This window comes from Hemitrygon akajei, chromosome 20 (assembly GCF_048418815.1).
Source record: "Hemitrygon akajei chromosome 20, sHemAka1.3, whole genome shotgun sequence".
NCBI classification, from domain to species: Eukaryota; Metazoa; Chordata; class Chondrichthyes; order Myliobatiformes; family Dasyatidae; genus Hemitrygon; species Hemitrygon akajei.
This window is the reverse complement of record NC_133143.1, coordinates 58,282,258-58,308,859: the sequence shown is the minus strand read 5'-3', so window position 1 is coordinate 58,308,859 and position 26,602 is coordinate 58,282,258. Positions and strand designations below refer to the sequence as shown.

The window sequence follows — 26,602 nt, the reverse complement described above, 5'->3', positions numbered from 1 at the left end:
GAACACTACAATATGAAAGGATAGGACCTATCAAGTGTGACAGTGGCAAAGTGTGAATGGAACCGGAGGAAATAGCAGAGGTGTTTAATGAACACTTTTCTTCAGTATTTACTATGGAAAAGGATCTTGGTGATTGTAGTGATGACTTGCAGCAGACTGAAAAGCTTGAGCAGGTAGATATTAAGAAAGAGGATTTGCTGGAGCTTTTGGAAAGCATCAAGTTGGATAAGTTGCCGGGACTGGATGAGATGTGCCCCAGGATACTGTGGGAGGCGAGGGAGGAGATTGCTGAGCCTCTATCGATGATCTTTGCATTATCAATGGGGACAGGAGAGGTTCCCGAGGATTGGAGGGTTACAGATGTTGTTTCTTTATTCAAGAAGGGGAGTAGAGATAGTCCAGGAAATTATAGACCAGTGAGTCTTACCTCAGTGGTTGATAAGTTGATGGAGAAGATCCTGAGAGGCAAGATTTATGAACATTTGGAGAGATATAATATGATTAGGAGTAGTCAGCATGGCTTTGTCAAGGGCAGGCCCTGCCTAACGAGCCTGATTGAATTTTTTGAGGATTTGACTAAACACACTGATGAAGGAAGAGCAGTAGATGTAGTGTATATGGATTTCAGCAAGGCATTTGATAAGGTACCCCATGCAAGGCTTATTGAGAAAGTATGGAGGCATGGGATCCAAGGGGACATTGCTTTGTAGATCCAGAACTGGCTCACCCACAGAAGGCAAAGAGTGGTTGTAGATGGGTGATATTCTGCATGGAAGTCGGTGACCAGTGGTGTGCCTCAGGGATCTGTTCTGGGACCCTTACTCTTCTTGATTTTTATAAATGACCTGGATGAGAAAGTGGAGGGATGGGTTAGTAAGTTTGCAGATGATGCAAAGATTGGAGGTGTTGTGGATAGTGTGGAGGACCGTCAGAGGTTACAGCGGGACATTGATAGGATGCAAAACTGGGCTAAGAAATGGCAGATGGAGTTTAACCCAGATAAGTGTGAAGTGGTTTATTTTGGTAGGTCAAATATGATGACAAAATATAGTATTAATGGTAAGACTCTTGGCAGTATGGAGGATCAGAGGGATCTTGGGGTCCGAGTCCATAGGACGCTCAAAGCAGCTGCGCAGGTTGACTCTGTGGTTAAGAAGGCGTATGGTGCTTTGGCCTTCATCAATCATGGAATTGAATTTAGGAGCCATGAGGTAATGTTGCAGCTATATAGGACCCTGGTCAGACCCCATTTGGGGTACTGTGCTCAGTTTTGGTCACCTTACTATAGGAAGGATGTGGAAGCCATAGAAAGGGTGCAGAAGAGGTTTACAGGGATGTTGCCTGGATTTGGGAGCATGCCTTATGAGAATAGGTTGAGTGAACTCAGCCTTTTCTCCTTGGAGCGACGGGGGATGAGGGGTGACCTGATAGAGGTGTATAAGATGTTGAGAGGCATTGATCATGGGGCTGGTCAGAAGCTTTTTCCAGGGCTGAAATGGTTGCCACAAGAGGACACAGGTTTAAGGTGGTAGGGAGTAGGTACAGAGGAGATGTCAGGGGTAAGTTTTTTACTCAGAGAGCGGTGAGTGTGTGGAATGGGCTGCTGGCAACGGTGGTGGAGGCAGATACAATAGGGTCTTTTAAGAGACTTTTGGATAGGTACAAAGTTGTACATGGAGCTTAGAAAAATAGAGGGCTATGGGTAAGCCAAGTAATTTCTAAGGTTGGGACATGTTCGGCACAACTTTGTGGGCCAAAGGGCCTGTATTGTGCTGTAGGTTTTCTGTGTTTCTAATTAGATGAATGAATGAGTAAATAAATAAATAGATTGATAAATAAATATATTTATTGAATTTAATAAACTTATTGAATGGCGGGGCAGGTTCGATGGGCCGGATGGCCTACTCCTGCTCCTATTTCTTATGTTCTTATGTTATAATACTGAGAACATAAGTTGTAGAGTCCTTGAAAATGAGTCCATAAGTAATGGAATCAATTGGATGTAGGGGTGAGTGAAGTTATCCACACTGGTTCAGAAGCCTGATGGTTGAAGGTTAATAACCATTACTGAACCTGGTTGCGTGGGTCCTAAGGCTGCTGTACCTCCTTCCCAAAGGCAGCAGCAAGAAGAGAGCATGGCCTGGATGGTGGGACTACTTGATGATTGATGCTGCTTTTATATGGCAGCATTCCTTTCAGATGTGCTCAGTGATGGGGAGGGCTTTTCCTGTGATGGACTGCATTGTATCCGTTACTCTTTGCAGGCTGTTCATTCTTGGGCATTGGTGCAACCAGCCAGGATACTCTCCACTATGCGTCAAAAGAAGTTTGTCAATCTTTTGGGTGACATGCTGAATCTATTTATACTTCTGAGGAAGAAGAGCCACCTCCTCTGTAAAGGCAGTTACGCACTGGACCCAGGACAGATCTTCTGAAGTGATAATACCAAGGAGGTTAAAGTCGCTGACAGTCTTCACCTCTGAAAACCTAATGAGGATGTACTCATGGACCTCCATTTCTTTCCCCTGTAGTCACTGTAGTATTCTCCCAGTGCTGTGAAGGAGTTGTAAGAATATAGAGGATTACTGGCACTAACAGATTGCTTCTTTGGGATATACATTGGAACTGGAATTGGTTTACTATTGTCACATCTACTGAGGTGCAGTAAAAAGTTTCTCCATGAACCCAAATGTACGTGATTTCAGACGTCCGTATCTACTGCCCAATGGAAGAGGGGAGAAGAGAGAACGTTTGGGATGGGTGGGGTTTTTGATTATGCTGGCTGCGGTACTGATGAGTGAGAAATCTAGACAGAGTTGAGAGGGGAGAAAGGTTTCTATGAGGTGCTAAGCTGTGTCTACCACTCTCCGCAACTTTCCTGTGGCCACATGCAGAGCATTTGCCACAGAATTCAAGCCAGAATGTCAAAGTGACTTAAAGGGGAACCTGCAGGCTGTGAGGCTCCCATCTGCCCACAGTTCCTGACCTTCCTGGCAGTGGAGGGTGTGGACTGGGAGTGGAGGCAGAAGTACAACTGAAACTTGTAGATGGAACAGATGCAGTCACTGTATACTGATCTAGAGGGAATGGGTGTCAATCGAGTGGACTGCTTTGGCCTGGATGGTACCAAGCAGCACTGAGAGTTTTTGAGGCTGCAGTTATTCAGGGAATGGGAGAATATTCCAGCACACGCCTGTCTTTGGTGTTCCAGGTGAGGCTATCATAGCTGGATATCCAGCCTTTGGCCCACTCACATGGTCACGGTATTCAAGTGGTTGGTTTGGTTGAGTTTTTGGTCATGGCAACCCAGGTTGTTGATGCATGTGAAGCAGGTAAAGGTAATGCAAGTGATTGTCAAGGGCAGGTGGTCAGAATTGTTCACTTGATTTCACTGTACATATTTCGATGCGCATATGACAAATAAAGCTGGTCTTTCAATCTCTTGAATCTCTTTCATTTCCATGACGCTTGTGATACAAATATAAAATGTTGCCTTGGTCTTACAATTGAAGATCTCTTGGAAACTCTAGGAAACGCTGGTTCTGTTGGCCCTCCATGATCACAGATGTACATCAGTTTCTCACCACCAAATATCAAAAACCTATCACCAGCGATGCTGAATTCACAGGAAGGGACTTCACAAAAGACTCTAGGATAGGGAAAGGCACCATCCTTAATTTGCAACACACACAAAATGCTGGAAGAACTCAGCAGGTCAGGCAGCATCTATGGAAAAGAATACAGTCAATGTTTTAGACTGAGACCATTCAGCAGGACTAGAGAAAATAAACTGAGGAATAGATTTTAAAGGTGGCGTGGAGGGAAGAGAGAAACACAAGGTGATAGGTGAAGTAAAGAGCTGGGAAGTTGATTGGCGAAAGAGATACAGATTTGGAGAAGGGGGAGTCTGATAGGAGAGGACAGAAAGCCATGGAAGAAAGAAAAGGGGAGAGGAGCACCAGAGGGAGGCCATGGGCAGGTAGGGAGATAAGGTGAGAGAGGGATAGGGAATGATGAGGAGGGGGGCATTACCAGAAGTTCGAGAAATCTATGTTCACGCCATTAGGTTGGGGGCTACCCAGGTAGAATATAAGGTGGTGTTCCTTATGACAGTGAAAGAGGCCATGGATAGACATGTCGGAATGGGATTGGAAAATGGAATTAAAATGGGATCCTGCTTTTTCTGGCGGACGGAGCTTAGGTGCTTGCTGAAGTGGTCTCCTGATTTACGTCAGATGTCAGCAATATACAGGAGGCTACACCAAGAGCACCAAACACAGTATATGACCCTAGCAGACTCACTGGTGAAGTGTTGTCTCACATGGAAGGACTGTTTGGGGCCCTGAATGGTAGTGAGGGAGGAGGTGTACGGGCAGGTGTAGCATTTGTTCTGCTTGCAAGGATAAGTGCCAGGAGGAAGATCAGTGGGGAGGGACAAATGAACATGGGAAATGTATAGGGAGTGATCCCTGTGGAAAGCAGAAAGTGTGGGGGGGGGGGGGGGGGGAGAAGTATGCTTGGTGATGGGATCCTGTTAGAAATGTTAAAAGTTACAGATAATTATGTGGTGGACGCAGAGGCTGGTGGGGTGGTAGATGAGGGAAAGAGGAACCCTATCCTTGGTTGGGTGGCGGGAGGATGGGGTGAGGGCAGTTATGTGCAAAATGGAAAAGATGCAGTTGAGGGCAGCGTTGATGGAGGAGGAAGGGAACCCCCTTTCTTTGAAGAAGGAGGATATCTCCTTAGTTCTGGACTGAAAAGCTTCATTCTGAAAGCAGATGCATTGGAGATGGAGGAATTGAGAGAAGCAGATGGCATTTTTACAAGTAACAGTGTGGGAGGAGGTATGGTCCAGGTAGCTGTGAGAGTCAGTGGGTTTATAATAGACATCTGTGGATAAACTCTCTCCAGTGACAGAGACAGCGAGATTAAGAAAGGGGAGGGAGGTGTCAGAAATGGACCAGGTAAATTTGAGAGCAGAGTGGAAGTTGGAGGCAAAATGGATGAAGTCGATGAGTTTCGCATGGGTGGAGGAAGCAGCACCAATGCAGTTGTCGATGTAGCGTAGGAAATGTGCAGGACGGTCACCAGTGTAGGCTTGAAACATAGACTGTCCACGTAGCGTACAAATAGGCAGGCATAGCCAGGACACGTGGGTACCCATGGCTACACCTTTTGTTTGAAGAAGTGGGAGGAGCCAAAGGAAAAATTGTTTAGAGTGAGGATAAGTTCCATTAGGCAGAGGAGAGTGGTGGTGGAAGGGAACTGGTTGGGTGTGGTGTTCAGCAAGAAATGGAGAGCTTTGAGGGCTTCCTGGTGAGGGATGGTGGTGCATAGGGAATGGACATCCATAGTAAAAATAAGATGATGGGGGCTAGGGAACCTGAAATCATTAAAAAAATCCAGAGTGTGTGAAGTGTCTTGGATCTAGGTAGAAAGGGACTGAACTAGAGGGGATAAACCATGAGTTCAGTGGAGCAGGAACAAGCTGAAACAATGGGTTTACCTGGACAGCGAGTTTGTGGATCTTGGTAGGAGGTAGAAACAGGAGGTGTGGGGTGCAGTGAATGGGAGATCCCCAGAGTCAGTAAAGTAGGTGATGGTGTAGGAGACAATGGTTTGGTGTTGCTTAATGGAGTCCTGTTCGAAGGGTAAGTAAGAGGAGGGTTCTGAGAGTTGGCACTGGGCCTCAGCAAGGTAGAGGTCAGTACGGCAGATTACTACAGGACCTGCCTTATCTGCGGGTTTGATGGTGAGGTTGGGATTGTTGTGGAGGGAGAGGAGAGCAGAGCCTTTGGAAGGAGAGAGGTTGGAATTGGAGACAGGAGTGTTGAAGTCTAGACAGTCAACGTTCCATGGGCAGTTGGCAATGAAAAGGTCCAGAGCAGGCAGAAGAACAGGGCAAAGTGTCCAGGAAGAGGAGGAGGGCTGAAGCCAGGGGAAGGGGTCATTGGTGTGGGGTGGAGAGTCCTTGTCAAAGAAATAGGCTCAGAGATGGAGGTGGTGGCAGAAGAGCTCAGGGTCATGGCAGGCATTGAACTCACCAAAGGTGGGTGCAGGGAGACAGGCGAGGTTCTTACTGAGGACAAAATATTCTGCCTCAGAGAGGGAAGGTCAGAGGAGATGGTGAAGATGGCATGGATGAGAGCTGGCTTTGGAGGAGGGAAGAGGGATGGTAGTGTCTGAGGGGAAGGGAGGTTTGGGGTTTTCAGGGATGGTGGGGTGAGAGGAAGATGGAGTCTCCGAGGACCCAAGAGCTGGTGGTGGGACCTGAGAGAGACAGGATTGTGGAGTGGCAATGGGGAAAGGGGAGACGGGAGTTCCAGTGGCAGCGCGTGAAGACCCGACCTGGAAGTCAAGGCCAGAGCTGGAGTTGGAGGTTGCTGAATTGGCTCTTTGGAGGTGTCCAAGGTCGTTGGAACCCACATTGATAGTGGTGAAGTCTGGGTTTTGAATCTGCTCCGAATCATTAGAGCTGTGGAGTCAGCAGCAGGGATTGTGGTCTGGAGACGTCCAGGCCTGCCGGAGTTGGAGACATCCTTAATTTGCTTCTGCCTGAATTGGAGTGCTGTAATTTATGAACTTGGGTTGGAATACATATTTTGTTCTGGTTTTAATTGCAATGTTGTGGCCAAGTGGTCAGTGGTCATTTATAAAGATAAAGATAAGTATCGAGTGTAGCTTTACAGACTTTATTAGGTTTATATTCGCTGAATCAGGGGTTAGGTTAGGGTTTAGGGACATGATATGGGGAAATTAGAGGTCAGGCCAGAACATGTTGTGTTCTGTGTTGTTCTGCCAAACACTTTGATCGTGTTATGTTGGCATCAGAATGTGCGGTGATCTTGCAGGCTGCCCACAGCACACCTTGGGAGTGTTGGTTGTTAACGGAAATAACACATTTCACATGTTTGTTCTAATGTCCACGTGATTAATAAACATGAATCTTGGTTGGTCACATGTATGACGCATTTCACGGTATGTTTCAATGTACATCAAATCATACAGTGAGATGGTCGTTTGTATCAACGATGGACAGAGTCTGAGAGTTGCTGGGGGTAGCCCAGCCTGCAAGTGTCACCATGCTTCCAGCACCAACATAACATACCCACAAGGACACATTGAGGAGAAATCAGTATCCATAAGGTGGTCTGCCAATGTCTGACACCATTAGTTCTTTAATACAACTTGGACTGTAGTGAAACACATTTGAATAAAGTGCAGTAAACTACAAGGTCATAAGGGCACCAAAGCCACTCCATGTTGGATACTTCAGTGTCGACATTTCCCAGCTGAGTAACGGACGCAGTTGAATGTATCCTGCCTTCAGTTCCTATAAATCTGAAGCAGGCAACTTTCATTACATCGCTTCTTCTCCAGCTATTTTTTTTCTCTCTGTTTGAATGTTTGTTTAGCATTAATCACCAGAGTGAAGTCACTCACACCTTTCTTGGAGAACACTTGGCGTTTGTGCCTCTGCTGTTTTGTGGGCAACTATGCTGAATGAACCATGCCCAATAACTGAGGTAACTTCCTTACTCCCATTACGTAGCACCTCTCAACCACTGATCTTCGCAAGGACCCTTAAAGTACACTTACCCTCCTGTGAAGTATTACTCTGGAGAAAAATATCTTTCAGCTTCCTGTTAGGGATTATATTTATCTAAGTTTACTTAATGGCCTGTGTTTTCTGCATTATGAACAGTTGTATGTAGTTTTAAAAAGCCTAGCTGCATTTTTCAACAAATAATGGTGAAAAGGCATAAATATACTCTCAATATTTGTCACTAGTAATGAAAATTTGCTGCATACATACATATCCATTATCCCAGCTGCTCTGAGGGACCACCAATGAAGGAGCTAAGTAAAGTAAGTGCTATAAAGTTTCTCTCTTACTTCATAGCGCTAGGAATGTATCATTTTTCTTTGGATGTTGTAATAAAGGTATCGTGTGTACAGTGAATCAAATTCTGACACTAAAGAAGTGGATAAGAACTGAACTTCTACAAAGTTGATCCCAAATGTCAAGTCACGTCAAGCTTATTGACAGACAGACAGACGGACATACTTTATTGATCCCGAGGGAAATTGGGTTTCATTACAGCTGCACCAACCAAGAATAGTGCAGAAATATAGCAAAATAAAACCAAAAATAATTAAATAATAATAAGTTAATCATGCCACATAAAAATAAGTCCAGGACCAGCCAATTGGCTCAGGGTGTCTGACACTCCGAGGGAGGAGTTGTAAAGTTTGATGGCCACAGGCAGGAATGACTTCCTATGACGCTCAGTGTTACATCTCGGTGGAATGAGTCTCTGGCTGAATGTACTCCTGTGCCTAACCAGTACATTATGGAGTGGATGGGAGTCATTGTCCAAGATGGCATGCAACTTGGACAGCATCCTCTTTTCAGACACCACCATCAGAGAATCCAGTTCCACCCCCACAACATCACTGGCCTTCCAAATGAGTTTGTTGATTCTGTTGGTGTCTGCTACCCCGCGCCTGCTGCCCCAGCACACAACAGCAAACATGATAGCACTGGCCACCACAGACTGTCACAGATTGTCATTTAACTATTTGTATGTTTACTGCCAAATGAGACAATGCTTCTCCGGACCAGAGAGCACATGACACACAATGGCTTAGGGTTAGGAAGTTAAGAATTAAATCTACAGATGAATCGCACCTAGATAAACAAATATGCATAAATTAAATATTGTAGGCTTCACTACAAGTGATCCGGTGACACTTTGAATGCGATGTGGCAGGGAGTTAAGAAGCCTAAAGGCCTGTGGGAAGAAGCTGTTTCCCATCCTGACCATTCTTGTCTTAATCATCATAGTTTTCTGTCTGATGGTAAAATGTCAAAGAGGATGCTGGATGGATGGGTGGGATCCTTGATAATACTAAGGACTCTGCATATTCAGCGCTCCTGATAAATGCCCCTGATGGACTGTAGGGTGGCCCTTATGATCCTCTTGGCTGTTCTCACAGTCCTTTATAGGGACTTGCAGTCTGATGCTTCTTTAGCTCCTATACCAGATGGAGATGCAGCTTGTCAGCATGTTCTCAATGGTACTCCTGTAAAATTCTGTTAGGATGGTGAAAGATCCAAATTTATTTCCCTCTCCAGATTTACCAGAATCAGAATTATTACTATTGACATATGACACAAAATTTGTTGTTTTGTTGTAGCACTGTGGTGCAAAGATAAGTAAATAGTGTAAAACAAAGGACTTATGAGGGTTATTCTTGACAATCCATGAGGAAATAGCAAGGGTTGCCCAGTCAGTGTTCATACATTTTTTTTCTATAACTTTATATAAAAACTTTCTTCTGACTCCTCTTGAACGGAACTAGTGTGTAGATTGATGAGGGCTGTTCATGGGTTCATGGACCATTCAGAAATCTGATGGTGAAGGGAAGAAGTTGATCCTAAATCAGTGAGTGAGGGTCTTTAGACTCCTGTACCTCCTCCCTGTTGATCATAATGAGGGTATGTCCCATACTGGAGGCTTCAATGCATAATGGATCTGGGGTTGAGAGGGTGAACAGCCTTAAGTTCCTCGGCATACACATCACTGAAGATTTCACGTGATCTGTACATACCAGCTGTGATGGTGAAAAAGGCATAGTAGCGCCTCTTTCACCTCAGACAGTTGAGGAAGTTTGGTATGGGCCCCCAAACCCTAGGGACTTTCTACTGGGGCACAATTGAGAGCATCCTGACCGGCTGCATCACTGTCTGGTATGGGAACTGTACCTCCCTCAATCGCAGGACTCTGCAGAGAGGGGTGCAGACAGCCCAGCGCATCTGTAGATGTGAACTTCCCACTATTCAGGACATTTACCAAGACAAGTGTATGAAAAGGGCCCGAAGGATCATTGGAGACCTGAGTCACCCCCAACCACAAACTGTTCCAGCTGCTACCATCCGGGAAACGGTACCACAGCATAAAAGCCAAGTCCAACAGGCTCCAGGACAGCTTCACCCACCAGGCCATCAGACTGATTAATTCACGCTGACACAATTGTATTTCTATGTTATATTGACTGTCCTGTCGTACATTCTATTATAAATTATTATAAACTGCACATTGCACATTTAGACGGAAATGTAATGTAAAGATTTTTACTCCTGATGTATATGAAGGATGTAAGAAATAAAGTCAATTCAATACCGGACTGTGATGCAACCGAGGAATATTTCTGCAGGAATGCAACTCATTGATCGAAATGTGCCCTTGTCTCCCCTTCATCGTTGTATTGTCTCTTTCTTATTTGTGAGATCCAACGAGTAAGCAGACCCCAGTTGACGAGCTAACAGATTCAAAATACAGCACCTCTCTCTATAAGTGGCCATCACATCCACCAAGTCAGCTCCTGTGTAGAGAGTACTTTAGAGACGGGATCTACACGCAGATATCCACTAGCCATGAGAGGACTGTGGTTAGGCAATGGTAGAGGAGTATCTAGTGTGAACCAGAAAGGGAAATCACATACTGGTTCCGTTCAAGAGGAATCAGATGGGGAGTTCTATAGACAGTTATTAATGAAAACATACATGTATGCAAATTGATTGGTCTGTGGAAAAGTCTGTGTCAAACATTCAGGCGTATGAGCAGTCTTATTCCACCAGCTCCCTGTGAGCCTGACTTCACAGTGCCAGTGTAAAGTGTGTCGTGTACAGCAGATGACAACAAAGGGGCAAGACCTCCTGGGTACAGCACTACATCACCTCCACACACTCCAGACAACGGAATCTCCATAAGTCTATTTCCATTTGCCAAAATGAATAATTTGTTTGTCATGTACAGTATGATTGTTCTAGGGTGGTTTTTTCTACAGAAGTACTTTGCCTTCTTCTGGGCAGAGTCTTTACAAGACAGGCGACCCCAGCCATTATCAATACACTTCAGTGATTGTCTGCCTGGTGTCAGTGGTGGCATCACCAGGACTTGTGACATGCAGCAGCTGCTCCCATGGCTACATGTGACCCTGATTGAGGGGGCAGGGTGCTAAGCAGGTACTACACTTTGCCCAAGGGGGACCCGCAGTCTAGCGGAGAAAAGGAGTGTCTTACACCTCCTTTGGCAGAGACATATCTCCACCTCAGTTACCCAAAATGAATAATTACACAGTTTATTAACTCTTTGTCAGTGAATTATATGAATTCTATTAATATTATGGTGAATATTCCTGATAGAATATTTGTAATGCAAAAATATTCCAATGGCAATCTGATTTTTTAAAAACAGAATCAGGACAATATTTGAACTCTGGCAGTCAGATTGGATCCATTGGTGGCTGTGGGAAGAAACTACACCAGGGAAGCACTTTTCATGTTAAAGAAGATTCACAGATGCGGGATCTGTTGTTGATATCCTAAATTAATTAGTCCTGCTGATCCAGCATTGTGTGTACAAACGATGCTGCAGTGGAGGGAACTTGGCTTAGTTTTCGCAGCAAACATCCAAGTGGACAACTCCAGGTTGAAATGGTGTTGGATCATGAAGAACAAAACCTCGCGTTCGTCACTTGTTCAGATGTAATACCTTATGATTATGTGGTACATTGCATGTGGCGCCATAATAGCCTGGTGGTTTGTGTGACACTATTGCAGTTTGGGACGTTCCAGAGTTTGGAGTTCAATTCTGGTGCTGTCTGTACGTCCTCTCCATGGAATGCATGGGTTTCCTCCCATAGTCCCAAGATGTATTGGCTAGGTTAATTGGTCATTGTAGAATGTCCTGTGATTGGATTAGGGTTAGGGGTAATTGGGTTTGTTGGGGGTTGCTGGGGTGGCGTGGCTCAAAGTTCTGGAGGGACACACTCTGCGCTTTATCATTAAATACATAAATAAACACAACCTGTGACTTTTCTTTCTCAATGAAACAGTTTTTGACTTTTCTCCTGTTCGGCTGTAGCACAAGTTGATGAAAAAAGAATGATAATAAGTTACTTTCACGGCTTGAGAAGTAAAGATGGATTAGTGGATGGAACAGCAGAGCACTTTCTGTTTTGCTTCCCTGCTGAGTCCTTGACGTTATTAAGACAAGGAGGGAAAGTGCTTTCGTAGTAAGAAAATGCCTTAGTTTTCAAAAGTTGTGGGTGCTTCGGCTATTATCTCACCCATGTAATCATTTTACTGAAAGCAGGAAAAACAAAGTAAACGTATTCAGAACCAGCATAGGAATAAATCCTTTGTCCCTGCCCTGCCATTCAATAAGATCTTAGCTGAATGTTTTTCTCCACATCACACTCTTGCACTAATTCCTTTTTATTTGCGACCTTTAGTACACAGAAAATCCGTTGACCTTGACGTTACATGTACTCTGAATATGCTATCTGCCTAACACATCAACGTCACCACCCTATGCACCAAGAAAGGTCAACGTCAAGGAAAAGGGCCAGTAACATCATGAAGGATCACACCCACCCTGCTCATGGACTGTTTGGTTCACTCCCACCGTGGAGGAGGCTATGTAGCATCCACCCCAGGACCACCAGAGTCATAAACAGTTACCTTCCCCAAGCAGTACGGTTGATCAACACCTCCACACACCCTACCACACCCACCCCCCCCCCCCCCACTACTTTATCATTTCCTATCAGACTCCAGGATAGGTACATGGAGCTTGTAAAAATAGAGGGCTATGGGTAAACCTAGCTAGTTCTAATGTAAGGACATGTTCGGCACAGCTTTGTGGGCCGAAGGGCCTGTATTGTGCTGTAGGATTTTTATGTTCCTACTCACCTTATGTACAGACACTCCTGTGCCTAGCATCACTCTATGGACATACAATCAATCTGTGTATATAAGTTATCTTATGTATTAATGTTCATTGTGCTTTTTTATTAGTGTGTTCTTTACCTTATTGTGTGTGTTTTTTTTAGCTGGATCAGATCTGGAGTAACAATTATTTCATTCTCCTTTGCACTTGTGAGCTGGAAATTACATTAAACAATCTTGGATCTCTTTCTTTCTTTTTCAATCTTTTTATTATTGTTATTAATATCAACAAAACAAAATTGATACATAGATAATGGGATTACAAACATATACATTTCATCTGAACATGAAAGAATACATCAATGATTACAGTATAAATGAGTATTCCCAAATCATAAATGATACAATATACAAATAAACAAGGCAAACCTAAGTATATCATAATATATTTTTTAAAAAACAGAAAAAAGAAAAAGAAAAAAAATATGCAAAAAAACCCTAATCTAATAATCTAATAACTAATAAGGAAAAAAAAAACAAAAAAAGAAAAAAGAGAAAAAGAAAAAATGAAAAAAAAACAGGGCTGTTTATAATACCTCACAAAAATACAAAATCATCAGTGTCGTCAACTCCGATCCTCTCAACATATATAAAATCGAAACTGGAAAAACAAATAGGCTTGGAACAGGGTCATATTACATCATATGAAAATATTGAATAAATGGTCTCCATGTCTTTTCAAATTTACTAGAAGTATCAAATACAACACTTCTAATTTTTTCTAAATTTAGACATAACATAGTTTGAGAAAACCAGAGAAATACGGTAAGAGGATTAATTTCTTTCCAATTCAACAAAATAGATCTTCTAGCCATTAATGTCAGAAATGTAATCATTCGACATGCGGAAAGGGATAAATAGAGTGAGTCCATCATTGGTAAACCAAAAATTGCAGTGATAGGATGAGGTTGTAAATCAATGTTCAATACCGCAGAAATAATATCAAAAATATCTTTCCAATATTTATTCAAGAGCGGACACCACCAGAACATATGAGTTAAAGACGCTATCTCAGAATGACATCTGTTACAAATAGGATTTATATAGGAATAAAAACGAGCCAATTTATCCTTGGACGTATGAGCCCTGTACACAACTTTAAACTGTATTAATGAATGTTTAGCACATATAGATGATGTATTAACTAATTGAAGAATTTTATCCCAATTCTCAATAGGGATAGTAAGGTTAAGTTCTCTTTCCCAATCATTTTTAGTCTTATAAAAGGGCTCTGAACGTATCTTCATAATTATATTGTGAAGTTTTGATATTAGCCCTTTTCAATCTTGGATCTCGAATCCTGCAACGACTTTCTTGGGTGAATTCCTAAGATTCCAAATGGGTCTACAGATTTCTTCGTAACTCACTGTTTTGAAGACTGGTCCCTGGGAATCAGGAAACAGATCAGCCTCTATCTACTCTTTTGGGTTCCAGATGACTCTTGTGCACTAAGTTCTTGTTATTCAGGAGTAATAGTCCTAAGACCCTCTCTGTTGATTTCAATATACTCTTAAGTAATCTTGAACGGGCACTATAATATCCTGCGAATGTTAACATATATTAAAAAGCACATAGACACTTTTAAATACTATAAAAGGATGTGATATAATTAAGCATGATTTAGGATTAGTAAACTGTGGGCATCCTATGTTGGTGCTGGAAGCATGGCCACTCTTGTGGATTGTATTGGTCATCAACACAGCCACACATTTCACTCTATGTTTCCATGTACATGTGACAAACAAAGCTAATCTTTATCTTTTAAACAAAGTACAGTAGCTCAATTGAATGCATTGTCACTTATAAGCAGTATTGGTTTTGAAATCAATAGGTGCAGCTGTATAAACAGGGACCACGTTCAAAAGGCCCTTTGCCACAAGTAGTCTGGAAACAGATCACCATATTTAGATAGGCAGAGATTAGTTCCTCAAGGTACAGAAAACTATTGAAAGGGACAAGATGGTGCAAATATTTATTGGGACTAAAGGTAGACACATCACCAGGACAATGACCTGTACTCAGAGATGTTAAACAGAGCGACTGCAGAGTGCTGTTAGCTGAAGTTTTTCAAAACTCACCGAGGACTCCTGCAGACTGGAAAATCACAAATGTTTAAGGGAGAGAGACCAAAAGCAAGGCAACTATAGGGCAGTCAACTTAACTTCTTTTATTGGTGAGATGCTGGAATCCATTATAAAAGGAAAAAAAAGTCACGTAGAAGCTTAGTGCAGGCAAGTCAAGTCATAGTGGTTTTATTAAAGCACAATTGTGCTTGACAAAGTCCTTATGAATTACGGGGGGGACAGAGGTGAACCTGTAAATACTTCTGCTACAGCCATGTGTCCTTTCTGGACACCTATCACCCAGTGGTTCTCTCTCCTCTCCCCTCCCCGCACCTTTCAAATCTACTGCTCAGCTTTTTCTCCCCCCTCCCCCACCCCCCACCGTTCTGCTGAAAGGTCTGGAAACATCGATTGTTTACCATAGATGCTGCCTGACCTGCTGAGTTCCTCCAGCATTGAGAATAACATCAGCAAATTTGCTGATGATACTAAGCTGGGTGGCAGTGTGACATGTGATGAGGATGTTAGGAGAATTCAGGGTGACTTGGATAGGCTGGGTGAGTGGGCAGATACTTGGCAGATGACGTTTAATGTGAATAAGTGTGAGGTTATCCACTTTGGGAGTAAGAACAGGAAGGCAGATTATTATCTGAATGGTGTAGAGTTAGGTAAGGGAGAAATACAAAGAGATCTAGGAGTCCTTGTTCATCAGTCACTGAAGGTGAATGAGCAAGTGCAGCAGGCAGTGAAGAAGGCTAATGGAATGTTGGCCTTTATTACAAAGGGAATTGATTCAAGAGCAAGGAAATCCTCTTGCATTTGTACAAAGCCCTGGTGAGACCACACCTGGAGTATTGTGTACAGTTTTGGTCTCCAGGCTTAAGGAAGGACATCCTGGCTGTAGAGGAAGTGCAGCGTAGATTCACGAGGTTAATTCCTGGGATGTCAGGACCGTCTTACGCAGAGAGGTTAGAGAGACTGGGCTTGTACACGCTGGAATTAAGGAGATTGAGAGGGGATCTGATTGCAACATATAAGATTATTAAGGGATTGGACAAGATAGAGGCAGGAAATAAGTTCCAGATGCTGGGAGAGTCCAGTACCAGAGGGCGTGGTTTGAGAATAAGGGGTAGGTCATTTAGGACAGAGTAAAGGAAAAACTTCTTCTCCCAGAGAGTTGTGGGGGTCTGGAATGCACTGCCTCGGAAGGTAGAGGAGGCCAATTCTCTGGATGCTTTCAAGAAGGAGTTAGATAGGTATCTTATAGATAGGGGAATCAAGGGATATGGGGACAAGGCAGGAACTGGGTATTGATAGTAGATGATCAGCCATGATCTCAAAATGGCGGTGCAGGCTCAAAGGGCCGAATGGTCTACTTCTGCACCTATTGTTTATTGTCTATTTTGTGTGTGTTGCTCGGATTAACAACACCTGTAGATTTTCTTTTGTTTGTGATTTATCCTGTAAATGTAATGTATTTGGGTTTCAGGAAGATATTTGATAAAGTTTCGCATAGAATAAGAATTCGTAGGGGTGAAGGTGTGTGAAAATGGTCTGGTGATTACATAACGGGGGGGATAGAATAATGCAATGTTTTCATGGTGAAAGGATGTAAATGTAGGCGTTCCACGAGGGTTATTTTTGCATTCTAATTATTTACTATCTACATCTGTGAGATAGAAGGAGTGAAATGTAAGGCACAGTATCTAAGATGGCTGAATAAGCTGTCAAGGCTGGGATGAGGACATCCTGCAACAGAATGTAAATGGGTTGAGGGAACGTGCAAAAAAAAATTGAAAAATGGAATTTCTTACGGGAAAGTGTTAAGTCTGCACTTTGATAAGAGGAATCAAAAGACAGACCATTCTCTGAAAAGGAGAGTTTGCAATGAGTGGACTATCTAAGGATTTATTGTTGCTGTACATAATACAAAAAGTTAGAATACAGGTGCAGAACATAATTGGGAAGACAAATGCCATGTTGGCCTTTATTGCAAGGAAGTTGGAATTTGAAAACAGGGAAGTAGCCTTGTAGTTGTACAGGGCCCTGGTGATATCACAGCTGTAATACAGTTGACAATTTTGGTCTACTTATTTAAGAAAGGATATTGTTTCGTTGAAGGTAATTCAAAAGAGATTCATAAAGCTAATCCCTAGGACAAGGATTTGTCCTTTCCTTTCAGCAAATAAATTTAGATCAGTAGGAATTTAGAAGAAATGAAGAATGGTCATATTGAAACATAAAGGATCATAAGAAGATAGAACTTTGAACAGTACAGCCCCTTTGGTTCATGATGTTGTGCTCCACCCTAACAGGGCATTGCAAAGTAGATGTTGAGACATTTCCTAAATGGGAGAGACTCAAATAAGGGCACAAAGTTAAGAACAAGAGAAAATGTGCAGGTGCTGGAAATGTAAGCAATGCTGGAGGAACTCAGCATGCCAGGCAGCATTTATAGAAAAGAGTACATTCAACATCTCGGGCCAACTGGAGAGAAAAAAGATGAAGAGTAGAGTTAAAAGGTGGGGGAGAGGAGGGGGAATCACAAGGTGATAGGTGAATCTGGGAGGGGGAGGGATAAAGTAAAGAGCTGGGAAGTTGATTGGTGAAGGAAATACAGGGCTGAAGAAGGGGGAATCTAACAGGACAGCCATGGAAGAAAGAAAGGAGGGGAGGAACACCAGAGGGAGGTGATGGGCAGGTAAGGAGATAAGGTGAGAGAGGGAAATGGTGACGGAAGGGGAGTCCATTACCAAAAGTTCAAGAAATCAATGTTCATACTATCAGGTTGGAGGCTACCCAGACAGAATAAATGGTGTTGTTCCTCCAATCTGAGGGTGGCCTCATTCAAGAGTAGAGGAGGCCATGGATTGACACATCGGAATGGGAATCGGAAGTGGAATCAAAATGACTGACCATAAAAGAATCAGGGAATTGAAGGCTAGGTGGAAGTGGCATGGAAGAGGAGTTGAAATCAGCAATCATCATATTGAGTGTTGGGGGCAGGTGACCTTCAAGGTTTGAATTATTCTCTTTCTGACTTTTTAATCTATTGGATACATTGACTATTTCAATATATGGAAGGTATCAAAATCTTTCTTGTCTTTGGATAATCTTCAAACTTTTCCAGATACCATCTGCAATGAAAAGATAAATTATTATACAGGCGTCGCCCGTTTTTCGAACGTTCGCTTTACGTCAACTCACTGTTACAAAAGACCTACATTAGTTACCTATTTTTGCTAACAGAAGGTGTTTTCAGTGTTACGAAAAAAGGCAGTGCGTGCCGAGCAGCCAAGTTCCTTCCCCGGAACTGCATTCTAGCCGGCATTGCTTAAACACGTGCCTGTGAGCATCTGTGCTTTACGTCGATTTATTTTGTGCATATGTTAGCAAGATGAGTTCTAAGGTATCGGAAAAGCCTTAAAGAGCGCATAAGGCTTTTATACTTAGCGTATAACTAGACATAATTAAACGTTTCGATCATGGTGAACAAAGTAAGGACAGAGTGAGTTTGGCTAAGGGTTTGTGGAAGTTGACAAAGATGATGTTGAAGAGGTTTTGGCATCCCATGACCAGGAACTGAGAGATGAAGAGCTGATGAAGAGGAAAGGATAACAATTGAAGCTGAACGCAGTAGCAAACATTATATAGGCTGTGTATTTATCAGATCATTCCTGATTTTATAATATGTTACTGTTATTTTAGGTTTTATGTATTATTTGGCATGATCTGGTAGGTTATTTTTTGGGTCTGCGAATGCTCACAAATTTTTCCCATATAAATAAATGGTAATTGCTTCTTCATTTTATGACATTCCGGCTTACGAACCGTTTCATAGGAATGCTCTACCTTCGACTAGCGGGGGAAACCTGTATATCTTAACAGTATCAACAGAAATATTTCATAACAATTTCCAGTATTTGGATAATATTTACAGTACTTTCCTTCATGTTTTTGGCCAGTTGATTCTAAATCCTTTTGGATGATCACAACCCTTCTCCCGAAATAAATGCTGAATGAAGTCACAGGAATGCTGGAAAAACTCACCAGGTCAGGTACCATGGAAAGATGAACAGAGTCAATGCCTAAGGTCAGAGACCCTTTGTCAGAACTGCAAACGAGCTTGTTATCTCCATCTCTGACAAAGGGTCTCAGCCTGAATCATTTTATTGTTATACTTCCCAGAGCTACAGCCTGCCTTGCTGAATATTTTCAGCACTTTCCGTTTTTGTTTCAGATTTCCAGCATCTGCAGTTGTTTTGATGTGACATGCTTGACCTTTCATGGTGTTAGAGCTATCACGGTAAAGGTTATAATTAAAGTAAATAAAGAAATACAATAGAATTTACTAAAAACTATACATAAACAATGACTGGAAAGCAACCAATGTTCAAAAGACAAATTGTACAAATAATAAAAAATACTGAGAACATGAGCTGTAGAGGCCTTCAAAGTGAGGTATAGGTTGTAGAATCAGTTCAGAGTTGCGGTGAATGAAGTTATCAATAGTTAACCTGTCTCACTGACAGGAAAACTAGCTTGTGTTACTTTCTCAAACAGGAGAGAATCTGCAGATGCTGGAAATTCAAAGCAACACACAGAAAATGCTGGAGGAACTCAGCAGGCCAGGTAGCATCTACAGAAAAAATTACAGTCGACGTTTTGGGCTGAACCCTTCCCTGTAACATCGTCTGTACTTTTTTTCCATAGATGCTGTCTGGCCTGCTGAGTTCCTCCAGCATTTTGTGTATGTTCTATGTATTACTTTGCTTTACCTTTTTATAATCTTTCTAACTAAAGTAGTACAATATTATTATAAATTTTTTGAAGCTCCTGTAATATTTACAACCTCTGCCTTCTAAGGGAGGTTTGTGTGTCCCAGTTTGGTAACTACAGTGTTAAATACTTTGTACAATTCAAATGTACTGAACTTTAATTCAAACTCTAATTAGCACTGGTTCTACTTAAAACTGAAGTATGAATACAAAGCAAAAGGCAACACAGATCTAAATCAAATGCTAAACACAAGCAATTCTGCAGATGCTGTAAATCTTGAGCAACACACACAAAATGCTGGAGGATTGCCCAAAACATTGGCTGTTTATTCCCCTCCACAGATACTGTCTGACTTGCCAAGTTCCTCCAGCATTTTGCACATGTTGTAACATGGTAGTTTGACCTTATCTATATAAATATATAATATATATATATAAAATATCATTTACATCAAGCTGGAAAAGTTACACTCTCAGAGTATAAATTTACAGTTGAGAAATATGGAGAAATTTCCAAGGTTAATAATGCTGCATACCGGCAAGATTGAAAAGAGTAGCTGGAAAATCAGCTGAAAGATATAGTTTGAACAAGATTGAGGAAAATTTGAGAAAGAAATAAATGCTATACTTAAAGCCCAAAGAAACTAGAAAGTGTGTAGAACATTGTGCCGTGATTCTTCCTCGTTACAAGTGAGCATTAAGAAGAACACAAGAAATTCTGCAGATGCTGGAAATCCTGAGTATCAACACAAAATGCTGGAGGAACTCAGCAGGTCAGGCAGCATCTATGGAGTGGAACGTTTCGGGCTGAGACACTTCATCGGGACTGGAAAAGAAGGAGGAAGCTCACTTCTTTCCCTTTCCTTTCCAGTCTGATGAGGTGTCTCCGCCAAAAAACATGAACTGTTTAATCCTCTTCATAGATGTTGCCTGACATGCTGAGTTCATCCAGCATTTTTGTGTTTCTGGGCATTAATTATGTTTGGTTTGATGCATGTTGAGCAGCCATTGTGGAAGATAAGACTTTTTCATGTCCTGCAAGGATCGGAAGATCGTTCTTCTACAGACCACAGAACCTGCTGACTCCAATGCCTGCAGGCCTGGATGTCTCCAGACCACAATCCCCGTTGCTGACCTCAACAGCTCTAACAATTCAGAGCAGATTCAAAACCTGGACTCTACCACCATCAACGTGGGTTCCAACGACCTCGGACACCTCCAAAGTGCCGATTGAGCAACCTCCAACTCCAACCTTAACTTCCAAGCCGGGTCTTCACGCGCTGCCACTGGAACCCATCTCCCTTTCCCCAGCACCACTCCTCAATCCTGTCTCTCTCAGGTCCCACCACCAGCTATTCGGCCCTCGTAGACTCCATTTTCCTCTCACACCATCATCCCCGAACACTCCAAACCTCCCTTCCCCTCAGACACTACCAACCCCCTTCCCCCCTCTGATCCCAGCTCTTATCCATGCTGGGTCTTCAACATCCCAATCCCAGACAGAACATTTTGTCCTCAGTAAGGGCCTCACCTTTGTCCCTCTGCGCTCACACCTCTGTGAGTTCCGTGGCCACCACAACGCTGAGCTCTTTTTCCGCCACCTCCAAGGCTATTTCTTTGGCAAGGACTCCCCACCCTGCACTGATGAACCCTTCTCCCGTCTTCAGCCCTCCTTCTCTTCCTGGACACCCACCCTGGTCTTCTGCCTGCTCTGGACTTTTTCACTGCCAACTGCTGACGGGACATTAACCATCTAGAATTCAATACTCCTGTCTCCAGTTCCAACCTCACTCCTTCCGAACGCTCTGCTCTCCACAACAATCCCAACTTCACCATCAAACCCACAGATAAGGGAGGTGCTGTAGGAGTCTGGCGTACTGACCTCTACCTTGCTGAGGCCCAGCAGCAACTCTCAGAACCCTCCTCTTTCTCACCCCTCAAAGAGGACCCCACTAAGGAACACCAGGCCATCGTCTCCCACACCATCAACAACGTTATTAACTCTGGGGATCTCCCATGCAACCTTATAATTCCAGCACCCCACACCTTCCACTTCTACTTCCTACCCAAGATCCACAAATCCACTTTCCAGGTAGACCCATTGTTTCAGCTTGTTCCTGCCACACTGAACTCACATTGGCATACCTCGAATCTGTTTTATTCCCCCCAGTTCAGTCTCTTCCTACCTACATCCGTGATACCGCGCACACTCTTGATCTTTTCAAGGATTTCAAGTTCCCTGGCCCCCATCATCTTATTTTCACTGTGGATGTCCAGTCCCTATACACCTCCACCTGAAAGACCTCAAAGCTCTCCATTTCTTTCTGGACACCAGATCCAACCAATTCCCCTCCACCACCACTCTCCTCCCAGCCTAGCAGAACTTATCCTCACTCTAGATCATTTCTCCTTAGGCTCCTCCCACTTCCTTCAAACAGAAGGGGTAGCCACGGGCACTTGTATGGGTCCCAGCTATGCCTGCCTGCTTATCAGCTGTGTGGAACAGTCTATGTTCCAAGCTTACACTGGTGACCGTCCCACACTTTTCCTACACTACATCAACAACTGCATTGGTGCTGCTTCCTGCACCTGCACTGAACTCGTTGACTTCATCCAGTTTGCCTCCAACTTCCACCCCGTCCTCAAATTCACCTGATCTATTTCCAACACCTCCCTCCCCGTAGATGCTGCCTGGCCTGCTGAGTTCCTCCAGAATTTTGGGTGTGTTGCTCAGATTTCCAGCATCTGCAGATTTTCTCTTGATTGTGGAAGTCATTGGCCCTTTGGTGTTAGAACCTAATTATTCGTGTTTTGGTGTCAGAAACTAAACATTTGAGTTGAAAAGTCAGGAGGTTATGTTGCAGCTTCCACAAAGCTCTGGTTAGGCCACATCTAGAGTACTGTGTACAGTTCTGGTCGCCCCACTATAGGAAGGATGTTTAGGCTTTGGAGAGGGTGCAGAAGAGGTTTACCAGGATGCTGCCTGGTTTAGAGGGCATGTGCTATCACGAGAGGCTGGACAAACTTGGGTTGTTTTCTCTACAGCGGCAGAGGTGGTGGGCAGAGCTGATCGAGGTTTATAAGATTATGAGGGGCATAGATAGAGAGGACAGAGAGCATCTGTTTCCCAGGGTTGAAATGTCTAATACCAGAGAGCATGCATTAAAGGTGATAGGGGGTAGGTTAAAAGGGAATGTGAGCGGTAAGTTTTTTTTAAATTCAGAGAATCATGGATGCCTGGAATGCGCTGCCTTGTATGGCAAATACATTAGAGGCTTTTACGAGATGTTTGGGTGTGCACATGGATGCAAGGAAGATGGGGTGGGGGGGGAGAGCATATGGACATGGTGTATGTAGGGGGGGATTAGTGTTTTGGGTGTTTTTGATTTGCTTTTTAGCTGGTTCAGCACAACATTGCGGGCCGATTGGCCTGCTTCTGTGCTGTACTCTTCTATGTTCTATATATAATGCAACTCAACTGGGATTGCTAAAAATAACACACAAAGACAGCTTCCTAATTGGGAGATGGTGTTGTATATCAAGAAATCAAACTGCTTTTCTCTGAACTAAGCTGGAATTTAGAGAGCAGGCGATTGCTGAAACCATATCTTCTCCCACTTGATGTTCCTGCTGCTGCTCCTCACTGTGCTGAAGACAATGTTCCCACAAACAAAGTAAGAACGATCATTTCTGAGTTTGATCGGGGCAGCTTGCAAATAACAAACGGAGCTGAACTGAATATGCCTGAACCCTTCTGATTTTCAACTTTGTGCCTCAGATATTCACTGATTTTTCACTCGCTTTTTTCCTATGTTGCCATTTGTGCGATTTGTTTTTTTTTTGCACAATGGGTGGAGGGTGGTTTTTCTTTAAACGGGTTCCATGGTTTTCTTTGTTTTATGGCTGTCTGTGACGAATCTCAGGGTTGTTAGATAAGTTAGATATGGCCCTTGTGGCTAAAGAGATCAGGGGGTATGGAGAGAAAGCAGGTACAGGGTTCTGAGTTGGATGATCAGCCATGAACATACTGAATGGCGATGCAGGCTCGAAGGGCCGAATGGCCTACTCCTGCACCTATTTTCTATGTTTCTATGTTGTATACTGCATACATACTTCGATAATAAATGTGCTTTGAACTTTGACATGGGTTTGGCATGGTAGTGGAGCAGTTAGAATAACGCTTTGTAGCACCGAGATCAACGTTCAATTCCCAACGCTGTATGTAAGGAGTCTGTACACTCTCCCTGTGACTGTGCGTTTTCAAAGACATATGGTTAGGGTTAATAAGTTATGGGCATGCTATGTTGGTTTCAGAAGCATGGTGCTACATGGATTTTGACTTTTACTTGTGGGCTGCCCACAGCACAGCCTCGGACTACACTGGTCATGGAGGCAAATGAGACATTTCATGGTATGTTGTGGTGTTTGGACATACATGTGACAAATAAAGCTCATCTCTCTTGTTGATTAAGTTGCCTCGGCCCGAAACATCAATTGTGTAAAGTATAAAGTTCAAAGTAAATTTATTATACAGTACATATATGTCACCACAATCAACCCGGAGATTCTTTTTCCTGCGGGCATACTCTGCAAATCTATAACAGGACCAACAACAGATTAATCAGAGTGCAGAAGACAATGAACTGTGCAAATGCAAATATAAATAAATAGCAATAGACAATAGGTGCAGGAGTAGGCCATTTGGCCCTTTGAGCCAGCACCGCCATTCAATGTGATCATGGCTGATCATCCACAATCGGTACCCCCGTTCCTGCCTTCTCCCCATATCCCTTGACTCCGCTGTCTTTAAGAGCTCTATCTAACTCTTTCTTGAAAGCATCCGGAGAATTGGCATCCACTGCCTTCTGAGGCAGAGCATTCCATAGATCCACAACTCTCTGGGGGGAAATTTTTTTTCCTCAACTCTGTTCTAAATGGCCTACCCCTTATTCTTAAACTGTGGCCTCTAGTTCTGGACTCACCCATCAGCAGGAACGTGCTTCCTGCCTCTAGCGTGCCCAATCCCGTAATAATCTTATATGTTTCAATCAGATCCCCTCTCATCCTTCTAAATTCCAGTGTATACAAGCCCAGTCGCTCCAATCTTTCAATACATGACAGTCCCGCCATCCCAGGAATTAACCTCGTGAAATAACAAGACAAAGAGTTCTTAAAGTGAGATAATTGGTTGTGGAAATTTCTCAAGGGATGGGCAAGTGAGTGCAGTCCGTTTCTTTTGTTTAAAAGCCTAATGGTAGAGGGGCAGTAACTGTTTTTGAACCCTCATTTCCATAGATGTTGTCTGACCTGCTGAGTTCCTCCAGCAGTTTGTAAGGATTACTCTGTGATTTTCAGCATCTGCAGAATCTCATGTTCATAATCTCTCTCACTTATCTACTTCCTGCCTGTTTGCGTTCTTATTAACTTGTCTATTAAAGTAAATCAAATTCAGCAACAAGGACGGTAGTGATTTTAAACTGAACCTACCGATGATGATGTCTACCCCGAGCAAGAAGCATGAAAAAGGTAAATAATGCAAATGCTGCACTTGGCAGCGACCAGCAGGCTATAGCAAACCCAATCCATTCGACTGTCTCTCCAAAGAAGTTGGCAGCGGTCACGTATTCAAACAGTCCTCCTTTAAAATATTTTCAAAGAAATTATTTGGAGATATTTAGAATGATTTAGTTGTAAGCTTTAATTGCTACTTTTCTAAAACACTCACCTCGTGGGATTTTGTATCCAGTTTCACCCGGTTTTCGTAGGTTTCTGAGTATGTGGTCAGAATGCAGGTTCACTAACAATCCAAGAAACCAGACAGCCGAGCCTAAAAACAAGAATTCATATGCAACACTTACTCCCTACAGTTTCTATGCTGTTTGAGAGATAAATAAGGCTTTAGTTGGCAAGAAAAAAACAAAGAGAGTGTGTATTTCTATATCAAAATAAAACATAGACTTTTTTGTTGCTTCATCGGGCTAAGAGCAGACTCAATGTATTTTGAAACTACTCCCTTTCAATTTTGGACCAGGTTTGTTTATTGACAATACTATTTTTTATGGGCAATGCTTGTTCGGAGTCAGCTCTCCTCCGATCTCCCTAATTTCACATTGTGCCTTGCAAGTGAGAAATGAGTTGCAAGTCAGATTCTCGTAGGTGTTTGGGCTATAGAGCATAATCCAGTCCATTTATCTTGGAACTTATCAGGATTCACCATCAATATACAGTAAACAAGATGACAAGTGTTAGCATCTTAAATCAAGCATATAAAGTGCAGCCAGCTTTTGAAGTTTCATCCAACATCACTGAGACTCATCATTCAAATATAAGGCATAAAATTGGGACACTGATGCCAGAAAATATTAGATCATGTCTATTCAAGTAAATTTTGACAGTGCATGTTCTACAAATTACTGCTGAGTAACATCTGTCACCAAATAGTTATATTTAAAATCATGTCATCTGTTTTTTTTATTTTAACTATATTGTGATTTTCATTTTTTAAATCTTTTTATTAATATATAATCTTCTACAACTATAAAATAATACAAAATTTCAACAAATTAATATATATACAATTAATAGAGCTGAAGAAAAAAAACTAATCATAACATATAAAAATGAAAAAAAAATTATATAGAAAAAAAGGAAAAAAAAGAACCCCATCTGAGAAAAAAACCCCATTAACTACAAAAAAAACCCTATTAGGAATCAACCCCCAGAAGCAATACATTTAACCATCATCTAGATATATAGAAAAAAATTCATCAACCGCCAGTTCACATTTTTTTTTAAAAGATAATAAAATTGGAAGGAAACCATATAAAATAATTCAAATTAAATGGTAATATTTGGCAAAAGAACCCCATCTTCTCTCAAAATCAAATCCAGGTTCAAAAGTTCTACTACCGTAGATTCCGGATTTTAAGCCGCTACTTTTTTCCCACATTTTGAACAGCTTT

General features: G+C 42.6%; 1 protein-coding gene and 1 long non-coding RNA gene across 2 annotated transcripts in view; one reads left to right on the top strand and one right to left on the bottom strand.

The window, feature by feature from the left end:
- Positions 1-26,602, top strand: part of LOC140713819 (uncharacterized) — a 106,569-nt gene that overhangs the window by 58,015 nt on the left and 21,952 nt on the right. The gene's annotated exons all lie outside the window — the stretch shown is intronic.
- srd5a1 (steroid-5-alpha-reductase, alpha polypeptide 1 (3-oxo-5 alpha-steroid delta 4-dehydrogenase alpha 1)) overlaps positions 12,918-26,602 on the bottom strand; it is a 45,358-nt gene continuing 31,673 nt past the window's right edge. Inside the window, exons 3-5 of the mRNA XM_073024372.1 lie at positions 25,366-25,467; positions 25,128-25,278; positions 12,918-17,999 (exon numbers count right to left, since the gene is read on the bottom strand). Coding sequence (XP_072880473.1) covers positions 17,933-17,999; positions 25,128-25,278; positions 25,366-25,467 — 320 coding nt within the window. The 3' untranslated portion in view covers positions 12,918-17,932. The remainder of the gene's footprint in view (positions 18,000-25,127; positions 25,279-25,365; positions 25,468-26,602) is intronic.